General features: G+C 38.6%; 1 protein-coding gene across 6 annotated transcripts in view; it reads left to right on the forward strand.

The window, feature by feature from the left end:
- LOC106072725 (cholecystokinin receptor type A-like) overlaps positions 1 to 16,789 on the forward strand; it is a 156,898-nt gene that overhangs the window by 129,413 nt on the left and 10,696 nt on the right. For all 6 annotated transcript variants that reach the window (XM_056011912.1, XM_056011908.1, XM_056011913.1 and 3 more), the window contains 2 exons: positions 8,149 to 8,284; positions 12,293 to 12,408. In XM_056011912.1, coding sequence (XP_055867887.1) covers positions 8,180 to 8,284; positions 12,293 to 12,408 — 221 coding nt within the window. In that variant the 5' untranslated portion in view covers positions 8,149 to 8,179. The remainder of the gene's footprint in view (positions 1 to 8,148; positions 8,285 to 12,292; positions 12,409 to 16,789) is intronic.

Raw genomic sequence — 16,789 nt, forward strand, 5'->3', positions numbered from 1 at the left:
TACACAAAAATCAAACAAAACATTAGGATATATTAAAAGAAATTTCTATAAATCAAATAAGAACATAAAACTAAAATGTTATTTAACCTTGGTTAGGCCAATAATAGAATATGCATCCTCCGATTGGGACCCATCAACTCAAGAAAACATTAAGAAACTGGAACAGACACAAAATAGAGCAGTGAGATTCATAACAAACGAATATTCACATTTGACTAGAGTAACACCTTTAGTAAAATCACTGTATGTACTGTTGTCTTTGGTCTGATGGCCGGATAAACCGTGAATAAAAACAGCAAAAGACTAGCTGGCAAGTCATTCCTACTTGTAACTAGTTCATTCTTACTTTGATGTGTAGCATATGTAACGAAGCTGTATACGTAGAGCATTAATATATTAATATTAGAAATCGTAATGACGCATTATGAAATACAATGTTAAATGTTTTTGATTACTTTTATCATCAATAATAACAAACTTTAATCGAGTTTTTCAAACCCAATCATCACATGGGAAAACAGAGACATCATAAACATAATGATAATGACATTTTTAAAACATTAATTGAGACTGATATGCAAAGAGCTTTCTATCAAATTGTAATCTACCTCCAATTCCATATTAAACTAACCAATACCCGATCGACAACTGCATAGAGGAGGTGCACATGTAGCTGGCTATTTTAATTATCGGCAATAAATCGTGAAGGATTATCAAAGTTTCACAATGTTATAAGTGAATTGCAGCAAGAAAGACAAGTTCGAAATTGTGAAAATCCCAAGACATCAAAAAAATGTTGTTTTTTTTTAAATTGCCAAACAGATGATCTGACTTGTCATTTATTTCTATGGTGTTGGGCCTCAGAAGAATATAGGACTCCCTGAGAACGAGGTACTTCTGTAATTGAATACAGCATGTTGAGTTGAAGCTGTGATTGCGTACATTAATACAAACCTGCCAGCAAGTTTTTCTTTCTGGAAAGTACTTGACAAGAAGTTTTCTTCTAACATTACCCGCACACACACACAGACACTTTCTGCACTACACAAAGTATTTAGAAAGTTGGGCTCGGAATGAATGAATCTTATTTTCTAGGATTTAAAACGTAAAAACTTTTTACAAAATGAAAATATTGAAGATTATAAACACATGGTTTTATATTTCAATTTTAAAGCTTTTGTAATTAATGACAAACGTAATTTTAACAGAGGCGTAGCTATTACTAATTTTCGTGCTTACTCTTGCTGTAAGCCTCCTTTTCTGATGATGTTAGAAGTAGTTTCATAGTTTTTACATAGCAATTAAAAAGACAGAATGAGAGAGAGAGAGAGAGGGGGGGGGGAAGAAAATGCTCAATTTGAATGACAGTCTCAGGCCAATTTGTAACACAAACATTAAAATGGTTTTAAATTAATCTCAGTCACACAAATATTGATTGACTCCAATAACAAACTGTGAATCTCACAATGAGAACAAATTGGGACATTATCAGTAAATGCGATAGTGTGCAGTTCTTAAGAGCAGGTTCCATGTGTTGACTTAAGACGGCATTAAGTGCTGGATGTCAGGTGATAGGGTTCTAAACCAATGATCCATTAGGCATGTACAATCGGAATGCTCAACCATATAAAAAAAAATATATCCTCAACACACGTACGCACGTACAAAAACATACAGTGACACACAGACATAATACATAAGCATACCAACCCTCGAATGTATATGTTCAGCATCGGTCGAAAAGAATAGCAGTTTATCTATATTAACATCAGTGGCGTAGCTAGCGATTTTGGGGGCCCCGGGCTTGATCTCTTTAGGGGCCCCTGCATTTTGACATTCGACATCATGACATGAGATGATAGCGAAATATTTAATGTAAACAATAAATTTTCGACACTCATTTGGGAGACCCCCTCAAGTTGGGGGCCCGAAGGGATTTTCAAATATGTAATGAACCAGAAACCCTATTAGTAACAAACCATGTAGAGAATTACTCCCTTAGAGCACGGAAGAGGAAGCGGGCAGTGAGTTGTAAGGTCGCCTTATCCCCGTACAATGACAGACCTCTTGCCGCACATGGACCAGTATTCTCTCTCTCCATTCCTTGTCCCAATCGTCCCTCATGCAGAGCTCGACATTCATAAAGAATGTGCTCTATTGTCTCGTCGTCCTCGATGCAGTGTCGTAGTTCTCCTTCCACCGTCCAAAGTACGCACCTATTGGACAATGCCCGACTCGGAACTGGGCTAGGACTGCCTGTTCCACACGGCAGAGCTCCCACCATGCGTCCTCACTGTCTGGTCAACTCATCTGCCTGTGTAGCTCTCGGCCCTTGTTGGAAGCGTCCCAACTGTCGTACCAAAGTGCCAACAAACTGATGTCGGCTAGGGATCGTACACTCGCGAGACTGCACGGTTCATCATCTAGGGTGCACGTTGCAGCGGACTTCGCTAAAAAGTCAGCCCTCTGGTGACTGACCAGATCACAATGGAATGGAACCCAGTGAATAAAACTGTGTACATTGAGCTGTAGAAGGCGCTCCACCGCCGCGATGAACGCTTCTACCTTCCCGACGCCTGCATGCTGTCCTTCAAGGCCATTGAGGGCAGATATCGAAGCGTTGAAAATGACCACGTCCGCAGGGCCGTGGATCCATTTCCGAATCTTTCCGCTACCCACTCCAATGCTACGAGCATTGCTTCCAGCTCAGCTTCCGTGCTGCTTTTCCCATGGCAGGGTCCACTCAGCTTTACACTTTCGGGATTGCCAGAGAGTCGAACCACCGCCCCATATCCTGCTCTCACAGTACCCTCGAGCGTCTGCACAGATTCGTCCGTGTAGATGGTGGACACTCCAGCCAGATACGAAGCGATAGTTTCTCTGGCTGCATGTAGTAGCCGTGTAGGATCGCACCGCTTTGTCACCTCCGGGTCAAGTAGGCTCTCCTGCACCGTCGGCATGCCGAAAGCTTTGGCAGGGGGGAAGGAACAGGACGGGGAAAGAGCAGTCCGCTCCACTGGTAGATTCATCTCGCTAACAAGCCCACGCGCCACATGCATGAAGCAGGGCCGATTTTTGAAAGGTCTCTTGCCCTCCCAGTTGTCGACCAGAGTTCTGAGCGGACATCCCTCCTTCAGCCGCCTGTATCTCTATTGAGCTAGCAGGAAGGCGGCACGTTGGCCATAATCTCGCCGGCGGTTATTGACGTTGTGCGAAACAGATGCTTCTGATGGCTTGATTCTGAAAAGCTTCTAGCTTCGCTAGAGACGTTTGCGAAGCCCAGACCTGAACAGGTAGACTGTATGAGACCGAACTGCACCCATGTACAGTGATCTCAGCACACCCGCTTTTACTCCCCATTTCGTTCCAGCTTTTTTACTATGTTCAGCCTCTCGGAGGCTGTTTCGCGTGCATGCTGGATACGGTCGCACAAGGTCAATTTCTGATCGAGGATGACCCCGAAGTACTTGGGCTTTTTGTCCCATTAGTACCCCTTCTCCCCCCCCCCTTTACCCTAGCTGATTAAGATCAATTCAGGTTATCCCCAGTGGCTATTAAGAGAGGGACACGAGTTCCGCTTTATTATTTTATTTTCTTCTCTGTCAGTATGCACTTTCAATGTCTGTTTTCTCTTCTGTCATCTCGTTTTCGCTGTTATTCTTTTTACTTTCTTCTTGTTATTTTGGATTATATGGTGCCATCATGTGTCATCAGGTGTCATCAGGTGTCATCATTTTACAACAGACGCGACTTTTTCTGTACATGTTTTGGTTCCTTTGGCTCCCTCTCTGTCTCTTCTATACCAAGGCGAAACATTGCAATGAATTAGATGCATTTAGGCAAATATTTTTATAAGATTACTTTATTTTAATTATTTCAATACTTTGTGAAAACTCTACCCTGGAAATAAAGTAACAGTTCTAGATCAGTCTAGTGTCAAATATCTTCTGACAGTTTTGACCAACGGAACATACGTTAAAATTATTAAATATAAAGAAAATGTTTCCCATTCATTATCTTGCAATACTTACCATGTAATTAGACAGTCATGTAGGCATTGAGAGATATAGGCGTGATTAGACAGAGTCATGTAGGCACAGAGAGATATAGGCGTGATTAGAGAGTTATGTAGGCACAGAGAGATATAGGCGTGATTAGACAGAGTCATGTAAGCATAGAGAGATATAGGCGTGATTAGACAGAGTCATGTAGGTATATAGAGATATAGGCGTGATTAGAGAGAGTCATGGAAGCATAGAGAGATATAGGCGTGATTAGACAGAGTCATGTAGGTATATAGAGATATAGGCGTGATTAGAGAGAGTCATGTAGGCATAGAGAGATATAGGCGTGATTAGACAGAGTCATGTAGGCACAGAAAGATATAGGCGTGATTAGAGAGAGTCATGTAGGCATAGAGAGATATAGGCGTGATTAGACAGAGTCATGTAGGCACAGAGAGATATAGGCGTGATTAGAGAGAGTCATGTAGGCACAGAGAGATATAGGCGTGATTAGAGAGAGTCATGTAGGCATATAGAGATATAGGCGTGATTAGACAGAGTCATGTAGGTATATAGAGATATAGGCGTGATTAGACAGAGTCATGTAGGCACAGAGAGATATAGGCGTGATTAGAGAGAGTCATGTAGGCATAGAGAGATATAGGCGTGATTAGACAGAGTCATGTAGGCACAGAAAGATATAGGCGTGATTAGAGAGAGTCATGTAGGCATAGAGAGATATAGGCGTGATTAGAGAGAGTCATGTAGGCATAGAGAGATATAGGCGTGATTAGAGAGTTATGTAGGCATAGAGAGGTATAGGCGTGATTAGACAGGGTCATGTAGGCATAGAGAGATATAGGCGTGAATAGAGAGTTATGTAGGCATAGAGAGGTATAGGCGTGATTAGACCGGGTCATGTAGGCATAGAGAGCTATAGGCGTGATGAAACAGTCATGTGGGCACAGAGGCATTGCAACCGCAGGTCCTACAAACAAATACTTCGACCAACAAGCAAACACATACACTTACAGTAACTAATGAAACTGTCTGTCTCTCACAGAGTCTCTCACAGAGTAAAATATATGAAACTGTTCCTCAAAAATGTAAAATTAATCAAACTGTCACACACACGCACACACACACACAGTGTATCCAATCCCAATGTTCCTTAGAACGTATCCAATGTTTCACCAAATAAATGACTTTGTGTTTTTGTAAATCTGTAAATAGCTATCTGGGAATCCAAACAAGAAATGTGTCAATAGTCTCTAGGCAACCAGTCAGCTGACCTTTCGGGGCGTAAACATTCAAAGTAATGGTGTTGCTTTTTTCATAGACAAATATTGGACAAACAAAATGTAGACCTGCTTGTGAAACCCTTTTTTTTAATCTTAAACAAAAAAATAATATAGGACTCAAAAATTTAAATTTTGTTAGTAAAAGTTTAATTAGAGATTGTGTAATTAATCCTAGTAGCCGGTAGATTAAGACTTTGATATTTATCTGACAATTGCTCGGTAGGATTCGAACTTGTTGGAACAGAAAGTGCAGCCTACATCACCTTTTTTTTTTGTTGAAGTATTTTGTCGGCATATACATCTACTTAGTATTGTCACGCATTATCTACGGCTTTTATATATCTATATTTGAAGCAGATCTTTCATTCTTTTGTTGTCTATTCACTACGGCATCTATTCCAAATCTATTTCTTAAGAATTGTCACAAAGCTTATCACTTTTGTCAACTCCCTCTGTCTGTCTGGTCCAAGATTTGGAACACGTTATTTCTCCCTACACCTAGTCTCGGATCAAGTTGAAACTTTACACAATTATTTATTGTACCTAATAAAACATGAATCACTAAAAGAAAATTAACCAATGAGTCAAATAATTACTGGTAATTAATTATTTTGCTTGAAACAAAAAAAGACATTAATCCTTCAACATGGCTAAATTTGTTGGGTTTTATCACCTCACATAATTGTACAAGTTATTTCTCCCACACCAATTATCGGATCAAGTTGATCACTATTTATTGTACGTAACATGAATTAATTTAAAAAAAAAACAATTAGTCAATTAATTATTGCTTTTTTTTGTTGTTGATATCGAAAAAGGGAAATACATTCTACATTATTCTACAATATTACAGCTTGAAAAAGAGTTGCGTACATAACGATCGAATACGACTTTGACTTTGTTTTCTAGTCTAGGTCTAAAATATATATAGGTCTGTAGTCTAGAATGTATTCCACAACTCTCAGATTTCCATCCACTACATTAGGGTTCACGTTTGGGTGTCATCATCAAATGATCCTAACATTCATCCAAATATAGAAATTATCATTTTACTGAGCACAAATATTTATTCATGGTGCTGATAAATGACGCCCTTGATGGGGACAGAGAGAGAGAGAGGTCAGTCCAGTGTGGATAAGACACAAAACAACAACTGAGAATTCAAATTATCTTTTTGTTTTCTCTCCATCTCAGATTGATGAAATCAAGGTCACCCTATTGTGTTGGCACTATTTGTCAAGACATACTAGGCTTTCATTATGTTCTAGAAGCAAAACGTCAAATTTTGCGCTCATCTCAAAGATAAATGTTGAAAAGAAATGAAAAAAAAGGGGGTGACTTTTATAAAGACAAAAATGTTTTGATAGTAGAATTTTTAGTTTTAGTTGCTTCCAAGTCAGTTTTACATTGCACTGTGTGCACCTCTACCCCTTGTGACATGGACATTATCTTTAAGAGAAATATTCTACGAAACAAGTTTGTCTTTCATCTACTCAAAACATTTGTTTCGCCAAGACCTCTGTTTCTCTTGTAAACACTGTGATAGAATGCTCTAGACCGGAAGACATCGTTGTTGCTCCGTAGAATAGAAAAATGAATGCAACTACGAAATCGAAAAATGAAACGAGTTTCTTGAACGTGGATTCCAAATTAATTTTACTTTTTTCTTTCTTTCTTTTTTTTTTTTTTTGGGGGGGGGGTTTAGTGGTGGCAATGGCTTTAAAATATTTTGATGAGATTTCGGCCAATATTTTGATTATTTTAAAAAGATATTATATTCTCTGATATTGTAAATTTAAATATTCATAGATGATTATATTAGACTTAAAAGTCATATCCATTGAGGTTATGTATTATTTCTACCTCTGACCTAAAGGACCATATGAAAAGTCCTGATTTGTATTTTATGCCTAAAGTACATGAAATATTTGGAGAGATATTTGGAGAGATATTTGGAAAGATATTTGGAGAGATATTTGGAGAGATATTTGGAAAGATATTTGGAGAGATATTTGGAGAGATATTTGGAAAGATATTTGGAGCGATGTTTGGAAAGATATTTGGAAAGATATTTGGAGGGATATTTGGAGAGATATTTGGAAAGATATTTGGAGAGATGTTTGGAAAGATGTTTGGAAAGATATTTGGAAAGATATTTGAAGAGATATTTGGAGAGATATTTAGAAAGATATTTGGAGCGATGTTTGGAGAGATATTTGGAGAGATTTTTTGAGTAAAAAAATAATTTAAAACCCAATTACAATTTGTAGTACGACCAATAATGACTTCAACTCTTCAATAACCTTGTATGACCTTACTCAAGTCTGAAACAAGACTTTTTTACTGTCACTAGTTGCCAGATGTATCTCATAGCGAAACACAATAAATATAATAGAGTTAAGGTGATCTCTACAGATAATAGTAGATCTACTTCTTTCCATGAGATCTTAAACCTTTTTCATACAGCATTTATATAGTTTTAAACAATGAACTCTCCCCCCACACACACACACACACAATTCTCTTATTTCTGATTCTTTCAATGTTACTAGATTGGATCTGGGTGAAGAAGGATTACTCGAAATTATGCACATTAAGTCACGTGATGTGCCATTTACTTGACGCCTCTGTACACGTATTGTTTATTTGTTTGTTTGTTACTTTTTCCTTGAAGACACGTAGGCTGCAGCTAAAAATAAGATAGGTATAAATAAAACAATCTCTAAAGTGACAATGTCAGCGCCTCATGCTTCTGTCTATGTTGTCTCTAGAAATGTATACTATCATCTGGCATGCTCTAACACATTTTTGATTATGACACTTTTATGTCTCTCGTGATTTAGATTCAAGATATTGAGTGACCAGTGGCCTGAAATGGACGCAAGTGACCGCCTCTCCACGTTATCGTACAATGAGCAGCCACCTAGTAACCTCAGCCTGGCCTCCAGTGGGATTTCCAACAATACAGCATTCATTCTGGTAAGAGGTTTTTCTTTTATTGTGTCTAGTAATCAGAGCACTGACAAAATACAACAGTGAATAGAGGAACAAGGACAGATAACCGTAGAGAGATGCGTATAGAATTTGAAATAGTTATAGTGGCGTGTACTAGACAGTTTGAAATAAACACTCAAACTGAATTACAGCTACTATACAAGAAAACATTTTAAAAAATAAACTAGAAGGGGAAAAATAAAATAAAAAAAACAACAACACAAAGTTTATTGAAGTAAAGAACCGCTAATTATTACCATTTATCTGAACAATCAAAGGGTTTAGCTCCCCTTTCTGCTATATTCAACAACAACACTAATTAATTAGAACTAAATGATTAATTAATTGGTTAATTTTTGGATCGACTCGTGTATTGTCATCGACTATGAATAATTGTGCAAAGTTTTAACTTGATCCGAGAATAGGAAAAAAAAACGTTTAAACTTTTTACCAGACAGAAAGACCGATTCAGTTTTGACACGTGGTGGGAAGCTTGGTCGAGAGGCTAAGTGCGCTTGAACTTGGCTTGTCTCGGCTACCTAGAAGGGGGTTCGACTCGGGCAGAGTTGCGTTTACTGAGCTGCCTAAAGGCAGCACGGAAAACCAACTCCTAGATACCCCCTCCCCCCCCCCCCACCACCGGTCCACAAATGAGATTGGACAAAGCGCTCTGAGCATGCTATAAGCATGAAAGTAGCGCTTTATTAAAGCTATAATAATAATAATAACGTGTTTTTTTCTATAGGTGTTACGATATCACGAAGATTTCTTGACACTTTCAAAACAATTTTGACTCACAAAAAAATATTTGTGTTTATAAGCACTGAGTACACTTCTTTTTACAAAGCTTATATCAACTCAGTAAGTCTGTCTGTAAGTCAGGGCATCATGGCGTCGCGCTGAAAAAAAACCAAGGCCCACGACACTAGCTCCAGCTGGAATAGCCTACCTAGTGTGCAACCGAACATTCCGGGCTCACAGCCACATGGGGAGGCATAGAACACCAGTGCAGAGCCCTCAGCCCCCTGGATGACAAGGTGGTCATCATCGAACCACGATGGACGAACTATATAAGTCTGTCTGACAAAAAGTTTATACACGTTATTACTCACACATCCAATCTTGGATTGAGTTTTTAACATTTTGGGTTGACAACGCAAGAATCATTTTAAAAAATTAACCAATTAGTTAACTCATTATTGACAGTGAATTATTTCGTTTGGTATCTTCAACAAAGGAAAGAAGTTGTACTTGACAAATGTAGTGGTAAAAGTTGAATTAGTCCCCTTGAGGACTCTTTAGCCCTGAGTGAACATTTGTTTTTATGCATTTAAAAAAGGATTCTGTAAACATTCACCAAGATACTTCCCTTCTTCTCTCCCTTTTCAAAGCTGGCCCAGACAAGTGATAGGATCATATTGAGACAGTGATAGGATCATAGCGCATTGAGACAAGTGATAGGATCATAGCGTATTGAGAAAGTGATAGGATCATAGCGTATTGAGACAAGTGATAGGATCATAGCGTATTGAGAAAGTGATAGGATCATAGCGTATTGAGACAAGTGATAGGATCATAGCGTATTGAGAAAGTGATAGGATCATAGCGTAGTGAAACAAGTGATAGGATCATAGCGTATTGAGAAAGTGATAGGATCATAGCATATTGAGACAAGTGATAGGATCATAGCGCATTGAGACAAGTGATAGGATCATAGCGCATTGAGACAAGTGATAGGATCATAGCGTATTGAGACAAGTGATAGGATCATAGCGCATTGAGACAAGTGATAGGATCATAGCGTATTGAGACAAGTGATAGGATCATAGCGTATTGAGACAAGTGATAGGATCATAGCGTATTGAGACAAGTGATTGGATCATTGCGCATTGAGACAAGTGAAAGGACCATAGCGTAGTGAGACAAGTGATAGGATCATAGCGCATTGAGACAAGTGATAGGATCATAGCGTATTGAGACAAGTGATAGGATCATAGCGTATTGAGACAAGTGATAGGATCATAGCGCATTGAGACAAGTGATAGGATCATAGCGTATTGAGACAAGTGATAGGATCATAGCGCATTGAGACAAGTGATAGGATCATAGCGTATTGAGACAAGTGATAGGATCATAGCGCATTGAGACAAGTGATAGGATCATAGCGTATTGAGACAAGTGATAGGATCATAGCGCATTGAGACAAGTGATAGGATCATAGCGTATTGAGACAAGTGATTGGATCATTGCGCATTGAGACAAGTGAAAGGACCATAGCGTAGTGAGACAAGTGATAGGATCACAGAGTAGTGAGACAAGTGATAGGATCATAGCGGATTGAGACAAGTGATAGGATCATAGCGTATTGAGACAAGTGATAGGATCATAGCGCATTGAGACAAGTGATAGGATCATAGCGCATTGAGACAAGTGATAGGATCATAGCGCATTGAGACAAGTGATAGGATCATAGCGTATTGAGACAAGTGCCAGGATCATAGCGCATTGAGACAAGTGATAGGATCATAGCGTATTGATACAAGTGATAGGATCATAGCGTATTGAGACAAGTGATAGGATCAAAGCGTATTGAGACAAGTGATAGGATCATAGCGTAGTGAGACAAGTGATAGGATCATAGCGTATTGAGACAAGTGATAGGATCACAGAGTAGTGAGACAAGTGCTAGGATCATAGCGCATTGAGACAAGTGATAGGATCATAGCGCATTGAGACAAGTGATAGGATCACAGCGCATTGAGAAAGCCAAAAACTAAACAGAAACAATTTTAAAAATATTTCTAATCGAGCAGAATATTACGTCTATTAGGACTATGTTAATCATACGTGTAATTACACGACTGATCCAAACGAATTGATACAATTACACTTCATATAAGCTTTGTTGTTCTTCAGTATAGATTAGATTGTCATTTTAGCTTTCGAGTTGATATTAGTAATGTTATCACAGCGCTTTGAGACTACATTGTGTTCTTCAACAGCGCTTTATAAATAAAATTATTATTATTATTATTATTACGTATATTTTTTATGTTTTTCTTGTTTAAATGTTTTTCTGTTCAAATCATTTTGTGTCACAAGTTCACGTCAGAATTTGAGCTATTATATACTTTATTTTTCTCTAGTCTGAATAATGCCCCTTAAATAAGTTTTCTCCCTTGGCCTCTCTTCCCTGTGTTGTCCTAGAATTGAACACTTGGGACCTTCCAACCTTCACACAATACATGTCATTTATTATTTAGGTTTATTTATTTAGATGTGTGAGAGCGTGTCAACTTTGAAAACCTCGGGGATCGTGAGAAATTGAGTTACATCTGAAAATGCCAAATAGTATTCTGTCCTCGTTTATCTCGACTGTCAGATAGAAGGCAGGACATAATGTGACTTCTATTCATGAATGTCCATCTCGAGCTGGACATTTGAATTATTTTTTTAAACTTTTAGTTTTTTAAATGGTCAGTTTAGATTTTTTTAAATATCACTCTAGAAGACTTGGTCATAATCTGTGTATATGTGTGCTCTTTACGACAATAGGATGTAGCAGCCTTAACTTTTAACGCAAAGATCTTGAAAGTTGAAATGTCAAACAATTACATAAAGATAAAGCTGTCTGGTGAAATTTTAAGTCAAACTGCTAGAGTCATTGACACCGAGCAGGCTGCAATCTAAAAACACGCTCCAATTGTGACGATTTTCAAGATTTTTAAAATGAATTGAGTTTGTTTTATTTTCTTAATTGAATTCCGCTCATTTTGTATGCAGCTAATACTTAATACATACAGCTTCTTGTCGACTATTCAGGAACTATTTTAGTCATTTGATTATCTTGAAACATTTTATTCTATTTCTATGCAAGTTAATAGTACCACAATATTTACCATTAGAGCACAATGATATAACAATTGTTTCTATTCCATATCCCGTTCTGCAGCACCGTTAACTCTAGAAGTGTCCAAACACTTGTCATTGCAGGTGTTAAAGAACATCTTCCTGGTCAGCACCCCTACCATCTGTGTCACTGCTGTCACTGGCAACGTCCTTGCATTTTTCGTCTTTGTTTCCAAGTCTCTGAGACGTACGTCCTGCAGGTGAGTGAGTGATGTCATTGACAAATAACATTATGCAGGTGAGTGAGTGATGTCTTTGACAGATAACATTATGCAGGTGAGTGAGTGATGTCTTTGACAGATAACATTATGCAGGTGAGTGAGTGATGTCTTTGACAGATAACATTATGAAGGTGATTGAGTGATGTCTTAGACAGATAACATTATGCATGTCAGTGAGTGATGTCTTTGACAGATAACATTATGCAGGTGAGCGGGTGATGTCTTTGACCGATAACATTATGCAGGTGAGCGAGTGATGTCTTTGACAGATAACATTATGCAGGTTAGCGGGTGATGTCTTTGACAGATAACATTATGCAGGTGAGCGTGTGATGTCTTTGACAGATAACATTATGCAGGTGAGCGAGTGATGTCTTTGACAGATAACATTATGCAGGTGAGTGAGTGATGTCTTTGACAGATAACATTATGAAGGTGAGTGAGTGATGTCTTAGACAGATAACATTATGCAGGTCAGTGAGTGATGTCTTTGACAGATAACATTATGCAGGTGAGCGGGTGATGTCTTTAACAGATAACATTATGCAGGTGAGCGAGTGATGTCTTTGACAGATAACATTATGCATGTGAGCGGGTGATGTCTTTGACAGATAACATTATGCAGGTGAGCGAGTGATGTCTTTGACAGATAACTTTATGCAGTTGAGCGGGTGATGTCTTTGACAGATAACATTATGCAGGTGAGCGAGTGATGTCTTTGACAGAAAACATTATGCAGGTGAGCGGGTGATGTCTTTGACAGATAACATTATGCAGGTAAGCGAGTGATGTCTTTGACAGATAACATTATGCAGGTGAGCGGGTGATGTCTTTGACAGATAACATTATGCAGGTGAGCGAGTGATGTCTTTGACAGATAACATTATGCAGGTGAGCGAGTGATGTCTTTGACAGATAACATTATGCAGGTGAGCGGGTGATGTCTTTGACAGATAACATTATGCAGGTGAGCGAGTGATGTCTTTGACAGATAACATTATGCAGGTGAGCGGGTGATGTCTTTGACAAATAACATTATGCAGGTGAGCGAGTGATGTCTTTGACAGATAACATTATGAAGTTGAGTGAGTGATGTCTTAGACAGATAACATTATGCAGGTCAGTGAGTGATGTCTTAGACAGATAACATTATGCAGGTCAGTGAGTGATGTCTTAGACAGATAACATTATGCAGGTCAGTGAGTGATGTCTTAGACAGATAACATTATGCAGGTCAGTGAGTGATGTCTTAGACAGATAACATTATGCAGGTGAGCGAGTGATGTCTTTGACAGATAACATTATGCAGGTAAGCGGGTGATGTCTTTGACAGATAACATTATGCAGGTAAGCGAGTGATGTCTTTGACAGATAACATTATGCAGGTGAGCGGCTGTTGTCTTTGACAGATAACATTATGCAGGTGAGCGAGTGATGTCTTTGACAGATAACATTATGCAGGTGAGCGAGTGATGTCTTTGACAGATAACATTATGCTAGTGAGTAATTAATGTCCTTGACAGATAACATTTTGCAGGTGAGCGAGTGATGTCTTTGACAGATAACATTATGCAGGTGAGCGAGTGATGTCTTTGACAGATAACATTATGCAGGTGAGCGAGTGATGTCTTTGACAGATAACATTATGCTAGTGAGTAATTAATGTCCTTGACATATAACATTATGCAGTTGAGCGAGTGATGTCTTTGACAGATAACATTATGCAGGTGAGCGAGTGATGTCTTTGACAGATAGCATTATGCAGGTGAGCGAGTGATGTCTTTGACAGATAACATTATGCTAGTGAGTAATTAATGTCCTTGACATATAACATTATGCAGGTGAGCGAATGATTTCTTTGACAGATAACATTATGCAGGTGAGCGAGTGATGTCTTTGACAGATAACATTATGCAGGTGAGCGAGTGATGTCTTTGACAGATAACATTATGCAGGTGAGCGGGTGATGTCTTTGACAGATAACATTATGCAGGTTAGCGGGTGATGTCTTTGACAGATAACATTATGCAGGTGAGCGAGTGATGTCTTTGACAGAAAACATTATGCAGGTGAGCGGGTGATGTCTTTGACAGATAACATTATGCAGGTGAGCGAATGATGTCTTTGACAGATAACATTATGCAGGTTAGCGGGTGATGTCTTTGACAGATAACATTATGCAGGTGAGCGAGTGATGTCTTTGACAGAAAACATTATGCAGGTGAGCGGGTGATGTCTTTGACAGATAACATTATGCAGGTAAGCGAGTGATGTCTTTGACAGATAACATTATGCAGGTGAGCGGGGGATGTCTTTGACAGATAACATTATGTAGGTTAGCGGGTGATGTCTTTGACAGATAACATTATGCAGGTGAGCGGGTGATGTCTTTGACAGATAACATTATGTAGGTGAGCGAGTGATGTCTTTGACAGATAACATTATGCAGGTAAGCAGGTGATGTCTTTGACAGATAACATTATGCAGGTGAGCGGGTGATGTCTTTGACAGATAACATTATGCAGGTGAGCGAGTGATGTCTTTGACAGAAAACATTATGCAGGTGAGCGGGTGATGTCTTTGACAGATAACATTATGCAGGTGAGCGAATGATGTCTTTGACAGATAACATTATGCAGGTTAGCGGGTGATGTCTTTGACAGATAACATTATGCAGGTGAGCGAGTGATGTCTTTGACAGAAAACATTATGCAGGTGAGCGGGTGATGTCTTTGACAGATAACATTATGCAGGTAAGCGAGTGATGTCTTTGACAGATAACATTATGCAGGTGAGCGGGGGATGTCTTTGACAGATAACATTATGTAGGTTAGCGGGTGATGTCTTTGACAGATAACATTATGCAGGTGAGCGGGTGATGTCTTTGACAGATAACATTATGTAGGTGAGCGAGTGATGTCTTTGACAGATAACATTATGCAGGTAAGCAGGTGATGTCTTTGACAGATAACATTATGCAGGTAAGCGAGTGATGTCTTTGACAGATAACATTATGCAGGTGAGCGGCTGTTGTCTTTGGCAGATAACATTATGCAGGTGAGCGAGTGATGTCTTTGACAGATATTATTATGCAGGTGAGCGAGTGATGTCTTTGACAGATAACATTATGCTAGTGAGTAATTAATGTCCTTGACATATAACATTATGCAGGTGAGCGAGTGATGTCTTTGACAGATAACATTATGCAGGTGAGCGAGTGATGTCTTAGACAGATAACATTATGCAGGTCAGTGAGTGATGTCTTTGACAGATAACATTATGCAGGTGAGCGAGTGATGTCTTTGACAGATAACATTATGCAGGTGAGCGGGTGATGTCTTTGACAGATAACATTATGCAGGTGAGCGAGTGATGTCTTTGACAGATAACATTATGCAGGTAAGCGGATGATGTCTTTGACAGATAACATTATGCAGGTAAGCGAGTGATGTCTTTGACAGATAACATTATGCAGGTGAGCGGTTGTTGTCTTTGACAGATAACATTATGCAGGTGAGCGGCTGTTGTCTTTGACAGATAACATTATGCTAGTGAGTAATTAATGTCCTTGACATATAACATTATGCAGTTGAGCGAGTGATGTCTTTGACAGATAACATTATGCAGGTGAGCGAGTGATGTCTTTGACAGATAGCATTATGCAGGTGAGCGAGTGATGTCTTTGACAGATAACATTATGCTAGTGAGTAATTAATGTCCTTGACATATAACATTATGCAGGTGAGCGAATGATTTCTTTGACAGATAACATTATGCAGGTGAGCGAGTGATGTCTTTGACAGATAACATTATGCAGGTGAGCGAGTGATGTCTTTGACAGATAGCATTATGCAGGTGAGCGAGTGATGTCTTTGACAGATAACATTATGCAGGTGAGCGAGTGATGTCTTTGACAGATAGCATTATGCAGGTGAGCGAGTGATGTCTTTGACAGATAGCATTATGCTAGTGAGTAATTGATGTCCTTGACATATAACATTATGCTAGTGAGTATTGTTCTAATAATGTAATTCAATCATGTCACACACAGTCATTTAATACCTGAGCAAATTCAAAATAAAATATACAATCATAATCCAAGTTGTCCTGTAGTTTATCATTATCGTTGGAATTTTTTTTTATCTCATATCAAAACAATGAATGTATTTATATTTAAGATGTGTATATATATATATATATATATATATATATATATATATATATATATATATATACATAAATCAACAGAAAACTATTTGATATAAACAATACTTACGAAAGTCCCATTATGCAATTGCATTATGTAATTGTCATTAGTGGGAAGCGTGGTCGAGAGGCTTGAACTTGGCTTGGCTTGGCT

The sequence above is a fragment of the Biomphalaria glabrata genome, chromosome 15 (genome assembly GCF_947242115.1).
Source record: "Biomphalaria glabrata chromosome 15, xgBioGlab47.1, whole genome shotgun sequence".
Lineage (NCBI taxonomy): Eukaryota > Metazoa > Mollusca > Gastropoda > Planorbidae > Biomphalaria > Biomphalaria glabrata.